This window comes from Equus caballus, chromosome 7 (genome assembly GCF_041296265.1).
Source record: "Equus caballus isolate H_3958 breed thoroughbred chromosome 7, TB-T2T, whole genome shotgun sequence".
Lineage (NCBI taxonomy): Eukaryota > Metazoa > Chordata > Mammalia > Perissodactyla > Equidae > Equus > Equus caballus.
In genome coordinates, this window is record NC_091690.1 from 83,776,525 (window position 1) to 83,795,136 (window position 18,612).

At 44.7% G+C, this 18,612-nt stretch overlaps 1 protein-coding gene across 2 annotated transcripts in view; it reads left to right on the top strand.

Annotated features, from left to right (window-relative positions):
- The window catches only part of PARVA (parvin alpha), a 146,595-nt gene that overhangs the window by 92,722 nt on the left and 35,261 nt on the right, over nt 1-18,612 (top strand). For both annotated transcript variants that reach the window (XM_023646063.2, XM_070274791.1), the window contains exons 2-4: nt 3,145-3,234; nt 3,314-3,384; nt 6,198-6,300. In XM_023646063.2, coding sequence (XP_023501831.1) covers nt 3,145-3,234; nt 3,314-3,384; nt 6,198-6,300 — 264 coding nt within the window. The remainder of the gene's footprint in view (nt 1-3,144; nt 3,235-3,313; nt 3,385-6,197; nt 6,301-18,612) is intronic.

Consider the following 18,612-nt stretch of genomic DNA (forward strand, 5'->3'; position numbering starts at 1 on the left):
CCTAAGGATGAGCTGGAATCCTTCTTTGCATCCTATATACTACTTTGGCAGATTCTGCCTCAACTCATAACCTGTGCAATTGAAGGGTGGTTTTAACAGTTTTGATTATTCATTTATTCAATAAATAGTTCTTTTTTTTTTTTGAGGAAGATTAGACATCAGCTAATATCCACCGCCAATCCTCCTCTTTTTTTTGCTGAGGAAGATTGGCCCTGAGCTGACACCCATGCCCATCTTCCTCTACTTTATATATGGGACGCCTGCCACAATATGGCTTGATAAGCAGTGTGTAGGTCCACCCCTGGGATCCGAACCGGCAAACCCTGGGCCAGCGAAGCGGAGCGTGCAAATTTAGCTGCTGCATCACCAGGCCAGCCCCACGATAAATAGTTCTTGAGTGCTTAAAATGCATGAGGTATTGTTTTAAGTAATAATAATAATAGCATAATAGCATATATTTACATAGGGCTTACCACATCCTGGGCACTCTCCTAAGTGATTTTCATGTATTAACCCTTTAATCCTCTCAACAACCCTAGGAGGTAGGCAGTATTATCGTTCCCATTTTGCAGGTAAGGACACTGAGGTGTACGAGGTTGGAGGGTGATGAACTTGCCCAGGGCCGCACAGCTAGTCAGCGGCAGATCCTGGATTCCAATCGGGGCAGTCTGACTCCTCTTTGGGATCTAATAGCGAACAAATGGGAAAAAGTGCCCGCCTGCACGCAGTTTACATTCTGATGGGGGAGATAGATAACAGACATATAAACAAGAATTATGATGAGTGCTATGAAGATAATAAAACAGGGGAGGGCGGCAGGGCTGATGAGAGGGTCTTATAGAGAGTTTATTGTGAGTTTGAGGGAAGCCAGAGGAAAGCTTAATGCAGGAGAGTGTATGATCCTGTTTACACCTTTATGGAACGTTCTGACTGCATTAGGGGAAGGAGGGGGAAGCGGGGTGCTTGAGAAAGCAGTAGACCCCTTAGAAGGTGGTTCTGGTTATTCAGGTGGAAGATAGCAGCAGCTGAACCAGGATCATGGTGGTGGAGACGGGGAGGCAGTGTTGGAATCGGGTCCTGTGTTGCAGGTGGTGCCCACAAAACTCACCAATGTGTTAGATGCAAAAGGAGAAATTAAGGGTGATTCCTCGGATTTTGGCTTAATCATTGTATAAATTGTGGTGCCATTTACTGAGGAGGATAAGAGTAGAGAAAGAACAGGTCTTATTTTAGTGTTGTGATGGGTGGAGTGAGGGTGTTAGACATCAGAGTTCTGTTTTGGATGTGTAAATTTCAGATCTCTGTTAATAGGCATGGAAGGAGGCATCGAGTAAGCCTGAGCTCAGGGTCAGGCCAAGGCTGGAGATTTAGGTGTGGATGTCATCAGCCTCTGGATATATCAGATCACCTAGGACAATGCCATCCAATTTCCTGGGGGAGCATGTGGATAGAGAAGGTCCTGGGCAGGAGCAAGTTGCTCCACTAGCCAGAAAGGCCAGCCCTGCTCCCACATGTAAGCCTGACTTTATTTCCACTGCCCATTGCTTGCCGGCAGTGCTTGTTAAGTAATGGAAATCTTGCTTCTTTGTGAGAAACAGCCTGGAAAAGAAAGCAAACTGCTAGTCCTAGGAGGAATATTAGAAGAAATTATAGAAGTGTAATGAAGCAATTGTTCTTCATTAGAGCAAATGCAATCCTATACTTACAGAATCCCTTAAGCCTCAAAGTTGTCGCTTATATTTTTCAGTTATATTTTATGGAGGAGAATTACATAGAGCAGTGCATATCTGTGAATTTGGAGGTTTAAGATGGCGACTGGCTGCTATCCCATATGAATGTCCAGGGCCCACAGCAGCGGGACGAAATGCCAGCTTCATAATGCAAGTTGTGTCTCCTTAGGGTAGAGTGTGTTTCACTCTCTTTGTTAGGCAATCTCGTTCCCGGCCAACTGCAACCATCAGTGAGGTTGCTAATATGAAAGGAGTCTTTGTAAGAGACTGCCTTGTGCTTAAGAGTTCTTGCAAGTATATGCTGGCAATCAGCGAGGCCAGAGTCAATAAAAAAAATAATAAAATGGAAAGATGGGACATTGCTTTTATTAAGGTTGATTGCAGCTGCCATATTAGCTCTTTCAGGACCTTTTGGTGACCAATGCCTTCAGAGAGAATGGTCTTTCTGTGCTTAATTGGTGAAAAGTAATTATCCAAACTGGAACTGAACAGAGGTGAGCAGATTTAAGCCACTGCCTTTAGGAGAGGTCATCCAAGGTCAGCACTCAGCAAGTGTCCGTCACACAACTGGTTTTGTGGGAGGAATTTCTTTTACTAAGGCTTCACTTGGGGGATGGGTGCATGGAAGGGAGCAGGCAGGAAGTCTTTCGTGGTCATTGAACTCTTTTTATTTTTCTTGAGGAAAGTGGAATTGTGGATTTCTAGGATGTGAAAATTGGAAAAGAACTTGCTGGTCTTCCAGTTGAGCTCTTCATGTTTAGCTGAGGAAACAGGCCTAGAGAGGTGAGGTGCCTGGCCTTGGGGCCCACAGCTCATTAGAGCTGAAGGGAAGAGGCCTGACTGAGGCATTCTCGAGCAGCAGCTGGGGTGGGATGAAGGAGGGAGGTGGGATAATCAGAAAATACTTAGGGAAGCCAAATCAGGAGGGAAGAGAGAAGAAGGTTGAACTGAGGATGGAAGTGGCTCACAGGATAAATGTAGCCTTAACTTGGTGACCTCATTCATCTAGTCAACAGTTATTGGGCCCCCACTGTGCACCAGACAGCAAGCCCCTGAAGGATGGGTGGCAGTGGCAAAAGGCAGAGACTTAAGAAAGAGTCAGTGCCCACCTCCCTTCTGTTTATTCTGAGAGGAGGCAACTTTCCGTGTCTTCAGGACCTCCCTATTTCTCCAACGGAACCTCCCTATTTCTCCGAGGAAAGCAGGTGAGGTGGCAGCCAGAAGAGTGAGATGAAGGGGACAATTCGGTCCTTTCAGGAGGAGAGGCAGGGAATCGCTTGCAGACTGAGTAACAGCTGTCACCCAGCCTGAGTGGTTTTATTTCTCGCTATCAGTATCAGACACGTTTGTTAGGGAGTTCCACGCCTGTTGTCTGGAGGCTGCAGTGTGACTCCGTGCTTCTTTCTTCTTGCAGTATCAGAGCTTCAGGAGGAGGGCATGAATGCCATCAACCTGCCCCTCAGCCCAATCCCCTTCGAGCTGGACCCTGAGGACACGATGCTAGGTAACTGGGTCTCCTGTTCTCTGGGGTAGTCTAAGCCTTCAAGTGGAGCCACCCCACTGACTTCCTTTTCTTTTTAAAGAGGAGAATGAAGTGCGAACCATGGTGGATCCAAACTCCCGCAGCGACCCAAAACTTCAAGAACTAATGAAGGTAAGAGGAAAGCAGGAGGGCCCCCCCCCCCCCCCCGATTTACCGGGCATCTGTAGATCACCTGGCCTGTGCAGGCACCATGCGAGCCACTGCAGAGAGAGTAAAAAGTCACGGAAGTCCCTGCCCACAGATGGCTCATGGTCCAGTAGGTGGACATCTAAAATGGAACAGAAGTGGGACCTGACAAATGCCCAACGAATGGTGTTCATCCTAAGCGCCAGAGGAAGTCAGTGAAAAGAAGCTCATTTTGCCAGGATCTGACAGTTCACTGCTTTCCTCAAGGATGCTCAAAAGCATCCTGTGAAGTAGGATTTAGTATCATTCCCATTTTACAGATGAGGAAAGTGAGTCTTAGAAAGGCCATTCAAACAGAAATAAATGAGATTAAATGAAATGTTGTGCATAATGTATCTGGCACAGGGGCTAGCATGTGGCCACCCCTCAAAAAAATGTTCATTTCAAACTCCTTCTGAGTCCCTGTCCTGTGTTTTTCTTCAACTTCTCCAAGTTAGTCTTAAAACAAGACAAAAAGGCACTGGCTGCCAGAGCGACTCATTCACAGTGTAAATCTGAATATATCGTTTTCCTGCTTAAAACTTGTGTGTAGTTTCCTATCACCTGCGGGTTGAAGCAACACTCCGGGGGGTGGTATTTGGGGTCTCTGTGCTCTAGCTGCCTCGTCAACCTCAGGCTGTCTCCTGCCTGGCAACGCAGGGACTCTGGACCTGCTCGTGGTGACTCCTGTGCACACCGTGCCTGCTTCGGGCACTCCCCCCGACCCTGCGTTTGTCCAGGCAGCCCCTCTGACCAGATGCCTCTACCTACCTTCCACCTGAAATCAGAGCGGGTCACGGTCTCCAGGAAGCCTTGTCTAAAGCCCATGCGGTCGCTGAGCCCCTCTGTGTGCTGCTGTGGTCCCTATACTTAGTTCCATCTTTGTAGTCACCACGTGATAGTACAATATTCATATACTCATATACTCCGCTGTCTCCTTCACTACATGGGGAGCTACTTGGGCTTAAAGACTGTCTCTTTTTTTCATCATTGTACCCCCAGGATCCAGCACAATGTGTGACATACAGCAGGTACTAATGAATGCTGGGGGCTGGCCCGGTGGCATAGTGATTAAGTTCATACCCTCCACTTCGGCAGCCCAGGATTCACAGGTTCGGATCCCAGGCGCGGACCTACACACCGCTCATCAGACCGTGCTGTGGCAGTGTTTCATATACAAAGTAGAGGAAGATTGGCATGGATGTTAGTACAGGGACCATCTTCCTCACCATAAATAAATGCTGGGTGGATGGATGGGTGATGGATAGATGGAGGGAGAAAGGGAAGAAAGGAGGAAGGAGGGAGAGAGGGAAGGAGGGAAGGAAAGGAGGGGAGGAATGGAGGGAGGGAGGAAGGAAGGAAGGAAGCTGCCTTAGGACTGTAGGACAATGTTCTGTGAAGGCCCCAAGCTCCACCCAGGGATGGAAACCCTGCCTGGCTACTGCCTCTGTTATAAGGCAATCTCTTTATGCTAAGTCAAAGAAGTCAAACACAAAAGGCAATGTTCCTTGTGAGTCCACTTATATGAAATCGTCAAAGAGGGAAAACTGTAGTGGTTGCCTGAGGCCTGTGGTCAGGGGAGGGGATCGAGTACCAAGGGACCAAAGGAACCTTCTTGGGGTGAGGGAACTGTTCTGTATCTCGATTGTGGTGGTGGTTACATGACTGTGTACAATGACCAAACTTTACCAAACTATGTACTTAAAATTGGTTAATTTTACTTTATATAAATAATATCTTAAACAAAAAAGAGGAAAAATTAAGAAGAAAGGTGATGGACTTAACTTGGGCAGGCCTCAGTTCTGTGCCTGAAAAACGGAACGAATGCTCCCTGCCTCTCAGGGGTGTGGTGTGGATTGACTAAATGGCCCTCACGCGGACTGCCTCTGCCCGTGCCTGACCACAGAGGGCCCTCAGTAATGACCGCTGCAAAGATACAGCCGAGGATACTGCGCTGGCCCCGGAGAGGGAGCCTGGCGCAGGGGGAGAACGTGAGCTTTGCAGTGAGGTGGACGAGAGTTCCATTCCTGTCTCTGTCCACTGAGCTCTGGGACCTTGGGTGGATATATGTTTACTTCTGTGTTAGATTTCCCCTCCTGAACAGAGGGGTCACAGTAACCACCTGGCCAAATGTCATCCATGGGAGAGTGCTTTATTTATTAGTAAGGTCTGCCTTTACTGAGCGTTTGGCCCTTGTTGTATACAATTCTTTTCTGCTACCTAATGTGGGAGGTATTTTCATCCTCAGTTTAGAGGTGCGGAATCAGAGGCTCAGAGCAGATAATGAGCTTGCCTTAGATTCATAGATCACGGAGGTCCACACCCACCCACACACACACGCACACACACACACACACACATACATGCATACACACATACACATACACATACATACAGAGGTCCACGGATAACAGAGGTACACAAACCAGGTGGTGGGTGAAGCTGGGGTTTCAACCTGGTACAAAGCCACTCAGACAAACACTGTGTGAGTGTTGCTGGCCGTTAGAGTAAGGAATGGTAGGGGGCCAGAAGATATTAGCTGGGACGCTGGTGCCACCAGCACTAGAAGGGTTTGCATCTGAAAATTGACAGGACCGTTGGGGCTCACGCTCACAGCTGCTTGTCCCCATAGTAAGTCATGTGGATAATTCTGCTGCTTTCCAAATCTGAAGTTTATTTAGATTCTAATTGTCCAGGATAAGAAAGCTGGTGAATAAGAAAATACTCCATGACTCTTCTCTTATTCTCTCTCTCTGTAGGTATTAATTGACTGGATTAATGATGTGCTGGTTGGAGAAAGAATCATTGTGAAAGACCTGGCTGAAGACTTATATGACGGCCAAGTCCTGCAGAAGCTTTTTGGTGAGAGGAGAGTTGAATGTTGCAGTGGATGTCTCTAATCTGCTGGCGGATGGACCACCTGCTCCTGCTGAGAAGGAGTGTTCTCAATTCACAGCAGATCACCCGGAGCGGAATCTGAATGTGTAGAGTCGGGGATGACACACAGTGGAGCCTGTAGATGTCCTCTTGGAATCTGTCTTATATGCGTGATTGCAAAGGGGGTCTTGATGACCAGACGGGGCCGCTCCCCCTAGCAGTCAAGGGTCATGAGCTGGGTAGATGAATAGACTTCACTGTCTGTGGGAAGACACGCCTCAGCCTCTCCAGAAAATTGTAAACTGGTGGCCTCGTAGGCATATTTACATGTGGGGGGGGGGGGGGAGAGATGCGTGCATGTGTGTGCACCTCTGTGATCTGTGGACTTGTGTGTGTACCCCTCTGTGACCAATGGGCCTGTGTATATGTGTGTGTGCCTCTGTGTATCCCTCTCTAGGTTGGGTGCAAGTATGTGGGAGTGTTGCCTCTGTGATGTCGGGCCTCTGTGTGTGTCTCTAGGTGTGTTGCTTTGAAAGGGATATAACCCTGCACCAGTTCACACCTGTTCATGTGAAAAGGTAAGACCGCGGCGGGGAGAAAGATGAATTCAGGGTGATCTTAGTGTCAAATGGCACTATCTTATCTTGAATGAATTTGGACGTCCCCTCACTGTTGCCCATCTTCTCTCTTGTGCAAACCTCTGCCCCAAGTGCTCGACTCTCGTTCTTAGCTGTCCACCTGCGGGCACCTCACTCTGAGCTCATCCACTTTCCTAAAGATGTTTCTTCCCCTCTGAGTCCATGGAACCCCTTCCCTTCTTCCTCACCACCCCCAGATCTGTGGGAGGTCTCTGAGGCCCATTTCTTCTTGCTTCCAAATTCTCTCTGCATCCATCCTCCCTACCATTTTCACTTGACTGAATTATTGAAATAACTTTCGGACTCACCCCTCTGCCCCCTATCTCACCTCCTCCAATCCATTCCCCACACAGCTGCAGGAACCTATTTAAATCCTAAGTCTAATCTTGCCAGTACTTGCTCTCCCCTACCTGTGGGCCAGAGTCCAGGCCCCTTAGCACAACATTCGAGACATTTCATCACCCGACCCCTGGCCGTCTTCTCAGCCTCACCTCCCGCCACTCTCACACATGTGGCTCATGCAATGGAAAGCGCTTAGAATAGTGCCTGATGCGGTGAGTGCCCAATAAATGTCTTTCATCCTTTTCAGCATTGTTGATTTTATTATTTTTTGTGAATACCATTGCTACATTATTACGTAGGCCGTGCATATTAACACGTCTGTCCTTTTGCCCCTGCTCGTCCTTCAGCCTCTGAGGCCCCTCCTCCTTTATCCACCAAGCCAATTCATTATTTCTCATCCTTTCAATCTCTAGAATCAATTGAATGTGCCTCCCTCTCATATCCTGACAATACAATCACACCTAGAAGTGATAGCCATGTGCCCTTCTGTTTTCCCGCAGAGAGAGTCACACACACACGCACACACATAATACACATACATGCCTTTATTATGAGACACTCCAAGTTGTTTATATAAATGTGTGTGGGCGTCTCAAGGGCAGGACCCATGTCTTATTTATCTATCCACTCTTCTCCAGGCCTAGCAGGTTGCCTAGCACTTAATCAATGTATATTGATTCAATGTGTATTGAATGCATGAATGAATGATATAAAATCTAGTAATTTCTAGGAAGCTAACCTGATTTAGTACTCAAACATCAATACTAATGAGTGTTAATATTTAAAGGCTTGTAAATGCAACTGAACACGGAGAGGAAATGAAAACGCTCAGGGAACAGGTAGATGTGGAAAAGCCTTGAGACTCCTTGAGCATCACTCCTAGTGACCGCAGCTTTTAACTCCTCCAGCAAATTCCTAGTCAGGATCTGAAATGATCTCCAAATGGGTAGGACGTGGCCATGGAGTCCCTGAACATGGCCCTGAGGTAATCTTGCCTCTGGGAAGAGTTGCAAACTGCCCAGCATCACGTGATGCAGCCCCGAGTCAGGCGTCAAGTACAGTCAGATTAGATCATGTCAGATCTCAACCTTCATGTTGAAAAGGTGATTCACAACAGAGGTGATGCTTCTTTTGTCAACTCAAATTTAGACCCTTTGTGGGTCTAGGGCTAGACACACACATTCAAAAGCTACAAGCAGGATCCCCAGTGGAGAGAATTAGTTTGCAGTTAAAAATATACATCAGGAACTCGTGGGCGGAATCAGTCTGGAGGCAAGAGTTTCAGGTGACCCCTCTGACCTTGAGTTCCCCTCTGGCTGTTTTTCTGTCTTCCTTCTTCCCCAGCTTAAGTTTCTCAAAAGAATGTTTGGCACTCACATATCTGCTTCCCCACCCCTAATCATTCCCTTCAAGGTATGGGCTGGGTGCCGCTCCCGACTTTCCACGCTTTTCCTTCCAAGGTCACCAATGTCAATTCTGACTTTCCCTGATGCTGTGGCGCTTGACCCTACTCAGCGTCTCATCCTCCTTCCCAGCCCAGTGATCTCTGTGATCTCGTGCCCTCCTGGTTCTCTGACACCTGCTTCTGAGTCGTCTTCACATGCTCCTCTTCTTTCCATGATGGTGGGCATTTCTCATTCTTCCCTCCTTGGCCCTCCTCTCTTTCTTTCCTTGTCCTGGGTGATTTTATCAACTCCTACCGTTTCAACCGTCACCTATGTGTTCAACCGTCACCTATGTGATCATCGCTTTCAGATCTATATCTCTGGAATGGCTTTCCCTTTGAAGCTGTATGGTTATCTTTTAATTGCCTTTCGAACTTGCCCACCTGGATGTCACACAGGCACCTTGTAACCAACCTGCCCCAAACGGAGCTTATGTTCCTCCTCCCCACCAAATCCGTTCTGTCTGCCACTCTGATGAATGGTGTTACAACCGCCGTCAGTTGCTCAGATTAGAAACCCGGGAGTCCTCCTGGATTGCTCCTTCTCCTTCGTCCCTATTCTGTGAGCCACAAATGTTGACAACTGTACCTCCCATGTGTAATGTATCAAACCCGTCCCATTCCTCAGTCAGTCAGTCTGCAGGAAGCCCTTAGAAAAGTGCCTGCCTCCCTCAGTGCGGGTAAGTGGACCTTTCCCCACTGTTCTCCAAGCCCACTGCTGCCACCTTAGCTCAGATCTTCATCATTTTCTTAGCTTCTCTGACCCCACAATCCTTCTCTCTGTGTCATGCCGTTCCCTGCCTTGGTAGCACTCCGGAGATCTTCCAGATCGTCTTTATATTTCACTATGTGTCCTAATACTTAAACCCATAGGTCATTGATCAGGGTTTATTTTAACTTTTTCATTTTGACCTAATTTTAGACTTAGAGCGGTTGCAGAGAGAGAACAGAGTTGCTGTCTGCCTTCCCTCTCCTCCTTCTAGTGTTAACATATTACCCATCCACAGGAGAAGCATCAAAACTAAGAAATTAACCTCAGTGTGACGCTTAACTAAATTACAGGATTTATTTGGATTTCACCAGTGTTCACATTACTATCGTTTTTCAGCTCTAGGATGTAACTCAGGATCCCATGTGGCATTCAGTTGTCATCTGCTCCAATCTTCAGCAGTCTCCCCTGTGGTTCATGACCTTGGCACTTTGGAAGAAGACTGACTTGTGATTTTGTAGAATGGTCCCCAGTCTGGGTTGTCTGATATTTTCTCATGATTGGATTAAGGTTTTACATTTTGGGGAAGAATACCACGGAAGTGATGTGTCCTCTTCAGTGCAGAATATCAGGGGGTCCATGATGCCAGCATGTCTTATTGCTGGAGATGTTAACCTTGATCGCTTGGTTAAGGTGCTGTCTGCCAGATTTCTTCATGGTAAAGTTAGTGTTTTTCTCTTTGTAATTAATTTATTGGGGGAGGGATACTTTAAGATTATGCAAATATCTTATTTCTCCTTCAACTTCTCCCACTAATTTTAATTGGTGGAACATGACTGACTCAGTTATTCCTATGATGGTCCAGGGGAGATTTCCCATCTCCCTTCCTCCTTCTATGTTTATCAGTTGGAATTCTTCTGAAAGGAAAAATCTTCCCTTGTTCCTCCTTTATTCAGTATTTATTGATATCAGTATGGTCACAGGGTACTTATTTTGTACTTTAGGTTATCTTCCAGTACTATCCTTATTCGTTGTTTTGCTCCTCTATTTCTAGCTTTGACCTTTTTTCAAGTTGGCTCCTCGATATTTTCAACATGCTGCCCCATATCTTTTTTTCTAGCATGTCCTTGCTTTCTAGCATCATAAGATGCTGCAAACTCGTCTTATATTATACTTACTCTGGCCCTGGAATCAACCACTTCTCCAAAGAGCCCTGATTTCTTTTATTAGAAAGCAGTATCTGGGTATTTTGATAGATGTTTCTAACTTGCTATCTGTAGCACAAATAAATAGGTATGGTACTATTACCTGGTGGTCCTAAGATGAATCAGGCATGATCATTTCCAGAAATTCGGCTTCAAATTGTCCTGGGGCTGGGCAGGGAGAGTAGGAGGGAGCTGAGTTTGAGATTAGTAAACTATGAAACACTGGCACTTAGAAGAAGGTGGAGATGGCGTAGGGACCTCCAGGAGTCCAGAGGTGCTGAGTCGTATCTTGGGAGCAGGATATGGATCCGGAATCTAGGAAGCCGTGTTGATGACATCGTGGAACAAGGACTTAGAACCTGGAAATCAGCAAGATGCCAAGGCAGGGATCTCTTGGCAAAAAGTTATATGTGTTTGTTGTTATGGTGATGGCTTGAATGGGTGAGCATCCCTAAGATGACAGGTGGACTCAGTGAAAAGCAGTGGCTAGGTGTTCTCTGATCATGAGCCCTGCAAGGGCAGAATTGTACCTGGTTCTCTTCTGTGTGGCCACATAGTGCTTGCCCGGCAGCAGTGTCTGGTGTGCTTGTCCTTCTCAGTCCCTAAGCACGTTGGAAGGTTCTTCTGGCACAGCCTCCCCCGACTCCTTCTTTCTGAGCTGCCTAACCACCCAGCCACCCACTGCTGCCTCTGTTCTCTGGGTCCTCCCTCTTGCCCTGGCAGCAGATCTGAGTTTAGGTTTCCCTGAAAGCAGATGCTGAGACAAGGTCTTGGATGGAGGAAGTTTATATGGGAGGTGATCTTAGAAAGTACAAATACTCAAGTGGGGAATGTAAGAGGGGAAGAGAGAAATGTCAGCTAGGGTGCATTAGTAAGGATGACACCTCTGTGTGCAACTGGGGCTCAGTCCTGCAGGGGTCCCTCTGAGAAACCAGGTGACAACACACCTCAAAATCTCCCTTCCCAGGACAGGGAGGCAGGGGCATTTATCCAGTGGCTCTCGTCACCCTGTGGTTGAGGATTGCCTGGGTAGGAACTATGAGCCTCCAGGGTGAGCTCTGGGCAGAGAAGGAGAGAGCTTCAGGGCCAGAAATGAGAGCTGTCAGTGTGCTGGGAGCTGTGTGCAGCTGCAGGAAAAGGAAGGTGGGTCGGAGAGCCCCAGAGAGAGGCATCAGCATCATCCAGGCAGACCAGACGGTACGACTTCTGCTTTAGGGGCTGCCCCTCCCCACACGGGCTGTTTCTCTGTACTGTTGGTGTCACTGCCTGGGAAAAATCAGACGCTGGCCCCTCCGTCTACCTCTTCACGATGCCCACCCCCATCTTTTCATGGCACCGACTCCAGCCCTTTGCACACATCATAACAGAAGTTTCCCAACCCCTAGATTGAAGAGGAAGTTCCTCGTTACCCTGTGGCACCAATAAGAAAGTCACAGAATAGTCCAAAGTTGAGACACATTTCCCATCGTCTTGGTTATGCAGCTGCATCCGTGCTCCCCTCGCTATCTCTGCACCCCAACACCGAGGCAATAGACGTGACTGAGTGAGAGAGGCAGGAGGTGAGGATTCCTGGAAAATGCCCACACAGGAGAACTGTCTCATTTGCTCTTGGGCCACTGCCTGCTTCTTATTGAGGTCTCCTGACTCGGGACAGCTATGCGAGTTTCCTTCTGGTATGTTTGATTCCACTGATCCTTATCTGTGAACATACGCACAAACCAGGAACAGAAAAGGCCTGTTTTGAGGCATGAAAGTCGTAAGGCTCTTCCTTCTGGTTTTCACAATAGCATGTGACTGAAACAGGATGTCGTCTTCAGGCTTGGGGACAAAGAAGGGTTGCTTGGGCATAAAGGTTCTACAGGATGGTATTTTTGTTTTGGGAGGGTGTCTTTTTCCCTGATAGACCTTAATGAGTACATCTTACACTGACCTTAATCTAGTCAATTAATATTCATTAAGCAGCAACGATTTGATTTGCTTCTGCTAACTGCTGAGGTTAGGGATAGAGAAGTAAATGTGTCAAAGGGAGGCCCTCAGGTGACTCCCAGCCTGGTCGCACGGAGGACTGTGGGGTATCAAGTGGGAGTTAGGAAAGAGGGGGCATTTTGAATGGGGCCTTATGGGAGGAGCAGAATTTCTACGAGACGAAGACGGAGAAGAGCTTTCTCATCAGCACAACAAAAGTGTTGCTGGTAAGCTCCTGTGGATTTCGGTGTGAGCGGAGGGAGAATGTTGTAGAGACAAGGAGCGCATGGGTAGGTGATCATCAGATTTGGTTGAGCAAATGATGTGTGGCTCCAAAGAAGATGAGACCCAGCACCCAGATCTTGGTTTCTTTGTTTTTTTGAGGAAGATTAGCCCTGAGCTAACTGCTGCCAATCCTCCTCTTTTTGCTGAGGAAGACTGGCCCTGAGCTAACATCCATGCCCATCTTCCTCTGCTTTATATGTGGGACGCCTACCACAGCATGGCTTGCCAAGTGGTGCCATGTCCGCACCCAGGATCTGAACTGGCGAACCCCAGGCCACCGAAGCGGAACATGCGCACTTAACCACTGCGCCACCAGGCTGGCCCCAGATCTTGGTTACTAACTCCATTCTCCAGTAATAGAGTCCAGGGCTTCTGGAGAATTGGCAGACTCCAGGACAAGAGCAGGACAAATAGAAGGTGAACCTGGAGCATCTTGCAGTGCCAAAAAGAGGTGCTAAGAAAAGAAATATTTTTACGGGGCAGCATGACGAAACTGTCAGGATCAGCTTGAAAGAGCTCCCAGTGGCCAAAGGTGGAATAATTTGAGCAAAAAAAAATGAATAACAATAGTATTGGATTATCACCCAAAGGCTAAAATTAATATTTATAAGTCCGTATTGATATAAATGAAGAGCTGAATAAATAAATGAGGGAGAAGAGACAACTCTTCCTTACAGAATAAATAATTTATGTCGTCACACAACCCCTACAAGGAGGCAGAGGTTAACTCCCCAGCCCATGCGTGGACCTCATTCAGTGACTGGCTTCCAGTGATGAGGGTATGGGATGGGGGCAGGCAAGCAGCGTCACAGAGGAGGGAGCTGGTATAGACACTAATTTGGCCAAGTGATCAAAGTTAATGTCACCAGTGATAAGTCATATTGATAGCATGTACCTTGATATGTTGTGATGAAAAGGGTACTTCACCTCTGGGTCTTCCTCCCCAAAATCCATAACCCCAGTGTAACCCTGAGAAAAACATAGGAAAAACCCAATAGTCCTCAAAACTGTCAAGGTCATGAAAAACAAGGAAAGTCTGAAAAACTATCCTAGAAGAGAGGAGACTAAGAGGACAATGATGAGTAGGTGTGAACAGAAAAGGACACTAGGGAAAAACTAGTGAAACCCAAATAAAGTAGGGAGTTTAGTTAAGAGCCATGTACCAATACTGTTCATTAGTTGTGACAAATGTATTGTAGTAATGTAAGATATTAATAATAGGTGAAACTGGATTCAGGATATGTAGGAACCATCTGAACTGTCATTTCAGGTTTTTTTATAAATCTAAAAAGCATTCTGAAATGAAAAATTTATTTAAAGAAAAAAGATGAGGCCACATTATGGGGGACCTTGAACTAAGAACTTTAGACTATTGGTGGGCAGTGGTAACTGCTGCTGGCTTGTGGGCAAAGCAACATGATCAGAAATGGGACTTTAAGAAAATAACCTAGGGGCTGGCCCGGTGGCATGTTGGTTAAGTTCGTGCACTCTTCTCTGGCAGCCCAGGATTCACCAGTTCAGATCCTGGGCGTGGACCTGCATACCACTCATCAAGCCATGCTGTGGCAGTGCCCCATATACAAAATAGAGGAGGATTGGCACAGATGTTAGCTCTGGGCCAATCTTCCTCACCAAAAAAAAAAAGAAGAAGAGAGAAAATAGGAGCAGCAGAGCAGCAGGAGGGTTGCTTAGAGGCAGTGGAGGAAACTTCAGCAAAGCATCTCCTTGTCAGAAAATAGTGGTATTGAACTAGAGGAGTGCCAATATGGATGGGGAAAAGCTTTAGGAGATCCTAGTGATGTAGGGAATGAGCAGCTAAAGTAACCCAGGCTGACTCTGACTAGTGGGTGTTGAGTGGAGATGACTCCATGAATCCCAAGAGGAGCAGCATCCTGAAGGGTTCAGCCATATTGGTTTTAAGAGTCACTTCCCCATACCAAGAAGTACATAGGCTGAAGTAGCAGCTAAGCCAAAACTGAAAGAGGAATGAAGAGAAAGATGGGCGATCTGAGTTCCAGTCTTAGTTCTACCACTAAAACATTTCTCTGCAGTTCAGGTCACTCGTCTGTAAAACCAGAAAGATGGCCTTTACTACCTTACAGCTGAGCTGTCCGATACAGTACCCACTAACCACGTGCAGCTATTAGAAGTAATTAAAATTAAAAGTTCATCTACTTAGTCACACCAGCTACATTTCAAGTGCTCAACAGCCAAACGTGTCTAGTGGCTGCCATATTGGATAGTGGAGAAACGAGCACTTCCATCATAGAAGAAAGTTCTTTGGGACGGCACTGCTCTAAGGTCTTCCTGCTATAGCCATCGCTGATTCTAGGATAGTTGAAGATAATGTATACACTGCTATTCTTATACGGAAGGAGGCATTTTCTAGTCTCTGAAAAACTCAAAAACTGGATGAAAGTCTTTTTGCTGTTATTCTTTTGTTTTTAAGTAGTAGAAAAGCTCTCTAAAATGTCTTACTAAGTAAAACAAAAAGCGTGATGCAGAACTGTGTGTTAAGGGGCACATCTATTGCTTGAGTATGTGGAGAATAACCTCTGGTAATAATCACAATAAACTGTCATTATAGACTGGGACTGGGGAACTTGGGACTACAATGGAAAGAGGGGACTTAATTTTCACAACTTGAATTTTTTCCATGTTTGCATATTATCAATCTTATAAAAAGTGGTAGGGTGCATATGTAAATTTCAGTAGCAAAACTGAATTAATCTATTAGTATGTGTCAAATAATACTTGATACATTTCAACAGCTATCTCAAATGAAATAGATAGAAAAGGAAACAATCTAAATATAATAAAGACCATTATACGAAACCTAACAGTGAACATATTAAATAGTGAAACATCAAAGATATGGTATTAGGAACAAGTCAGAAATGATGGCTGTCACCACCATTATCAGTGTTTTGGGTGTGCTAGTTGATATAATAAGGTGAGAAAATAGGTTTTCCTGTTCAACATTATGGCTAACTAGAGGTTCAGGCAGATCGTCTTGGTATTGCATGCTTTAAAAATCTAGACAAACCTTTAAAATATGTTTTCATACTGCATGGCTAAACTGGTATGGAAAGGAGGGAAATTCTTCTGATGCCAAAAACAAGGAAGTGTAAATCCAGCGAGATACATGTTAATTCCTAATGGCCAATAGCCTGAGATGTAATGGGTCACACATATAGGATCAACAGACAAAGCCTAAGTGGAGTCTCAGCAGGAAAGGAGGTTGGATCAGAGACCCCTGAATAAAGCCAGGGTCTCTGAAGAGCAACACTTTCAGTAGGTAAACTAGAAAATCTTGTCCCATAGAGAGAGGCAGTGACGATAAATGTCTGTCTCAGCCTTGGATATGAGTGGAACAGATAAAAGAAAAAGTCTGCCATTGATAATTCCTTATCAGATGTCTGTACTCACACAGATTTAGGGGTAGGATTCACACTACTTATTTGGCTTTAAAAGCCCCAAACTGAAAATGTAGTTAAAAGTGGTCCCGGGTTACTAGTGCTCCCCAAGGCAGAAGCGAACATATGTTCTTTTAGAGGAATGAACTTTAACCGTAGGCCACAAAGAACTCCCAGAGATAAAATTCCAAGAAAAATGAGCTCAAAATCATAAAACACCAAACACATGAGAAACAAGCCACCATGAGCATCGACAGAAACAGCAAACTGTAGATTCATCCCACAAATGCTATAGATACTAGCAAATGAATAGTTATGGAATATAAAATATGTTTAATATGTCAAAATAAAAGTTTAAAAAGACTATTGAAAGGATGATAAAAGCATATGTAACTATCAAAATCGGACAGGTAGATGTGAAAGCAAACCAGTAAAACTTCTAGAAATGAAAAAATGTAATAATGCAATTAGAAACTTCAATGGATTAGACATAGCCGATGAGGGAATTGGTGAACTGGAAGATGGCACTGAAGAAATTACCCAGAATGCAACATAGAGAGACAACAGTGTGGAAAATAAGAAAGAAAATTAGAAGACATAGAGATTATTCTACAAAGATCCAACATATGACTAATTGGAATTCTAACAGGAGAAGAGGAAAAGAATGGAGTATTGCAACATTTAAAGACATAGTGAATGAGAATTCTCTAGAATTGATGAAAGATATGACTTCTCCAATTCAGGAAGCTCAGGGAATCCTAAACAGGATAAATAACAAGAAATCTATAGTTACACACTTTATAATGAAACCTAAGAACACTGAAGACAAAGAAATGAGTAAAAGCAGAGAGAAAAGATAGATTACCTATAAAAGAACAACAAACTGAAAACTGTCTTTCATCAGGAACAATAAAAGCCAAAAGATATTGAAATGAAATCTTCAAAGTACAGGAAAAAATCGTCAACTTATAAGTTTATACCCATAAAAAAACCCTATTTTTTGAAAAATGAAGAGAAAATGAAGGCATTTTAAGCAAACAAACTGAGAGGGCTTACTACCAACAGACCGTCACTAAGAGGAATTCTAACAGATGTGCTCTAGGAAGAAGGAAAATGAGGGCCCAGGCCCGTGGCCGAGTGGTTAAGTTCGTGCACTCCCCTTTGGCAGCCCAGGGTTTTGCCAGTTTGGATCCTTGGCGCAGACCTAGCATCTCTCATCGAGCCATGCTAAGGCGGCGTCCCACGTAGCATAGCCAGAAGGACCTACAACTAGAATATACAACTATGTACTCGGGCACTTTGAGGAGAAGAAAAACAGAAAAAAAGACTGGCAACAGATGTTAGCTCAGGTGCCAATCTTTAAAAAAAAGGAAAAGAAACTTGATGACACAAAGTGAGTCTCAACAAATTATTTTACAGACCAAATTCTCTATGATGCAGTAAAAAAAATTTTATTAACTAACCCTCCCTATAAGTTTGGAAAGAAAAATATAATAACTCAGGAATCGTTCATACTGGAAAAAGTATTTTATATATGCTAATTCTTTGAAGGGTGTTTACATTAATATAGTATAATATTTATGGCAACTGTGTTTGTTAGAACATATCAATTCTTCTACCATTCAGAGTAATTGAGTTTATTCTGCCCTGTCTTGATACTTCAGAACATTTTGAATAGTGTTTCATTGTTTTCTAAAAATAATCTCCCCCAAGGCATATTTGGGTGCTAACTTCAAAAAGAGCTGAAAGATTCACAAAATAACCCTACTGAGAAAATTTTCTAAATAGCATCCTATTTCTAAATTATGCCTACTACTTTATAGGAAGTTAAACTAACTATGAACAGTTTGCAGCACTATGGAAACATACGGCAAACTATTTCCTGGAAGGATAAAATTTCAGCAATAGAAAATTTTCATAGAGCTAGCTGAAATTAGCCCAATAAAGAACAAAAGAGGAAAACTAGGAGTCTTGAAAAAGAAATTATCTTTAAATCCTTAGCAACACTGAGTGAAATTACTATTTAACTATAGGAATATTCGAGTGGATCTCTTAAATCTTAAGGGGTGAATATTTTTAAAATAAAGTAGGGGGTAGGAATTGCAGAAGAGGTTCTCAAAGAAATCTTTTATTTTAAAATGTCATAAAATTGAAATAATATAAGCTTAGAAAATAGAGATAACCATGTCTTAGCTTATTTGCATACCTAGAGAATGCTAAAGACTCAGATAAACAATACTAGAACTAATAAGGGGGTTTGGTAAGATGACTATATTCAAGAAGAAAATCTTTA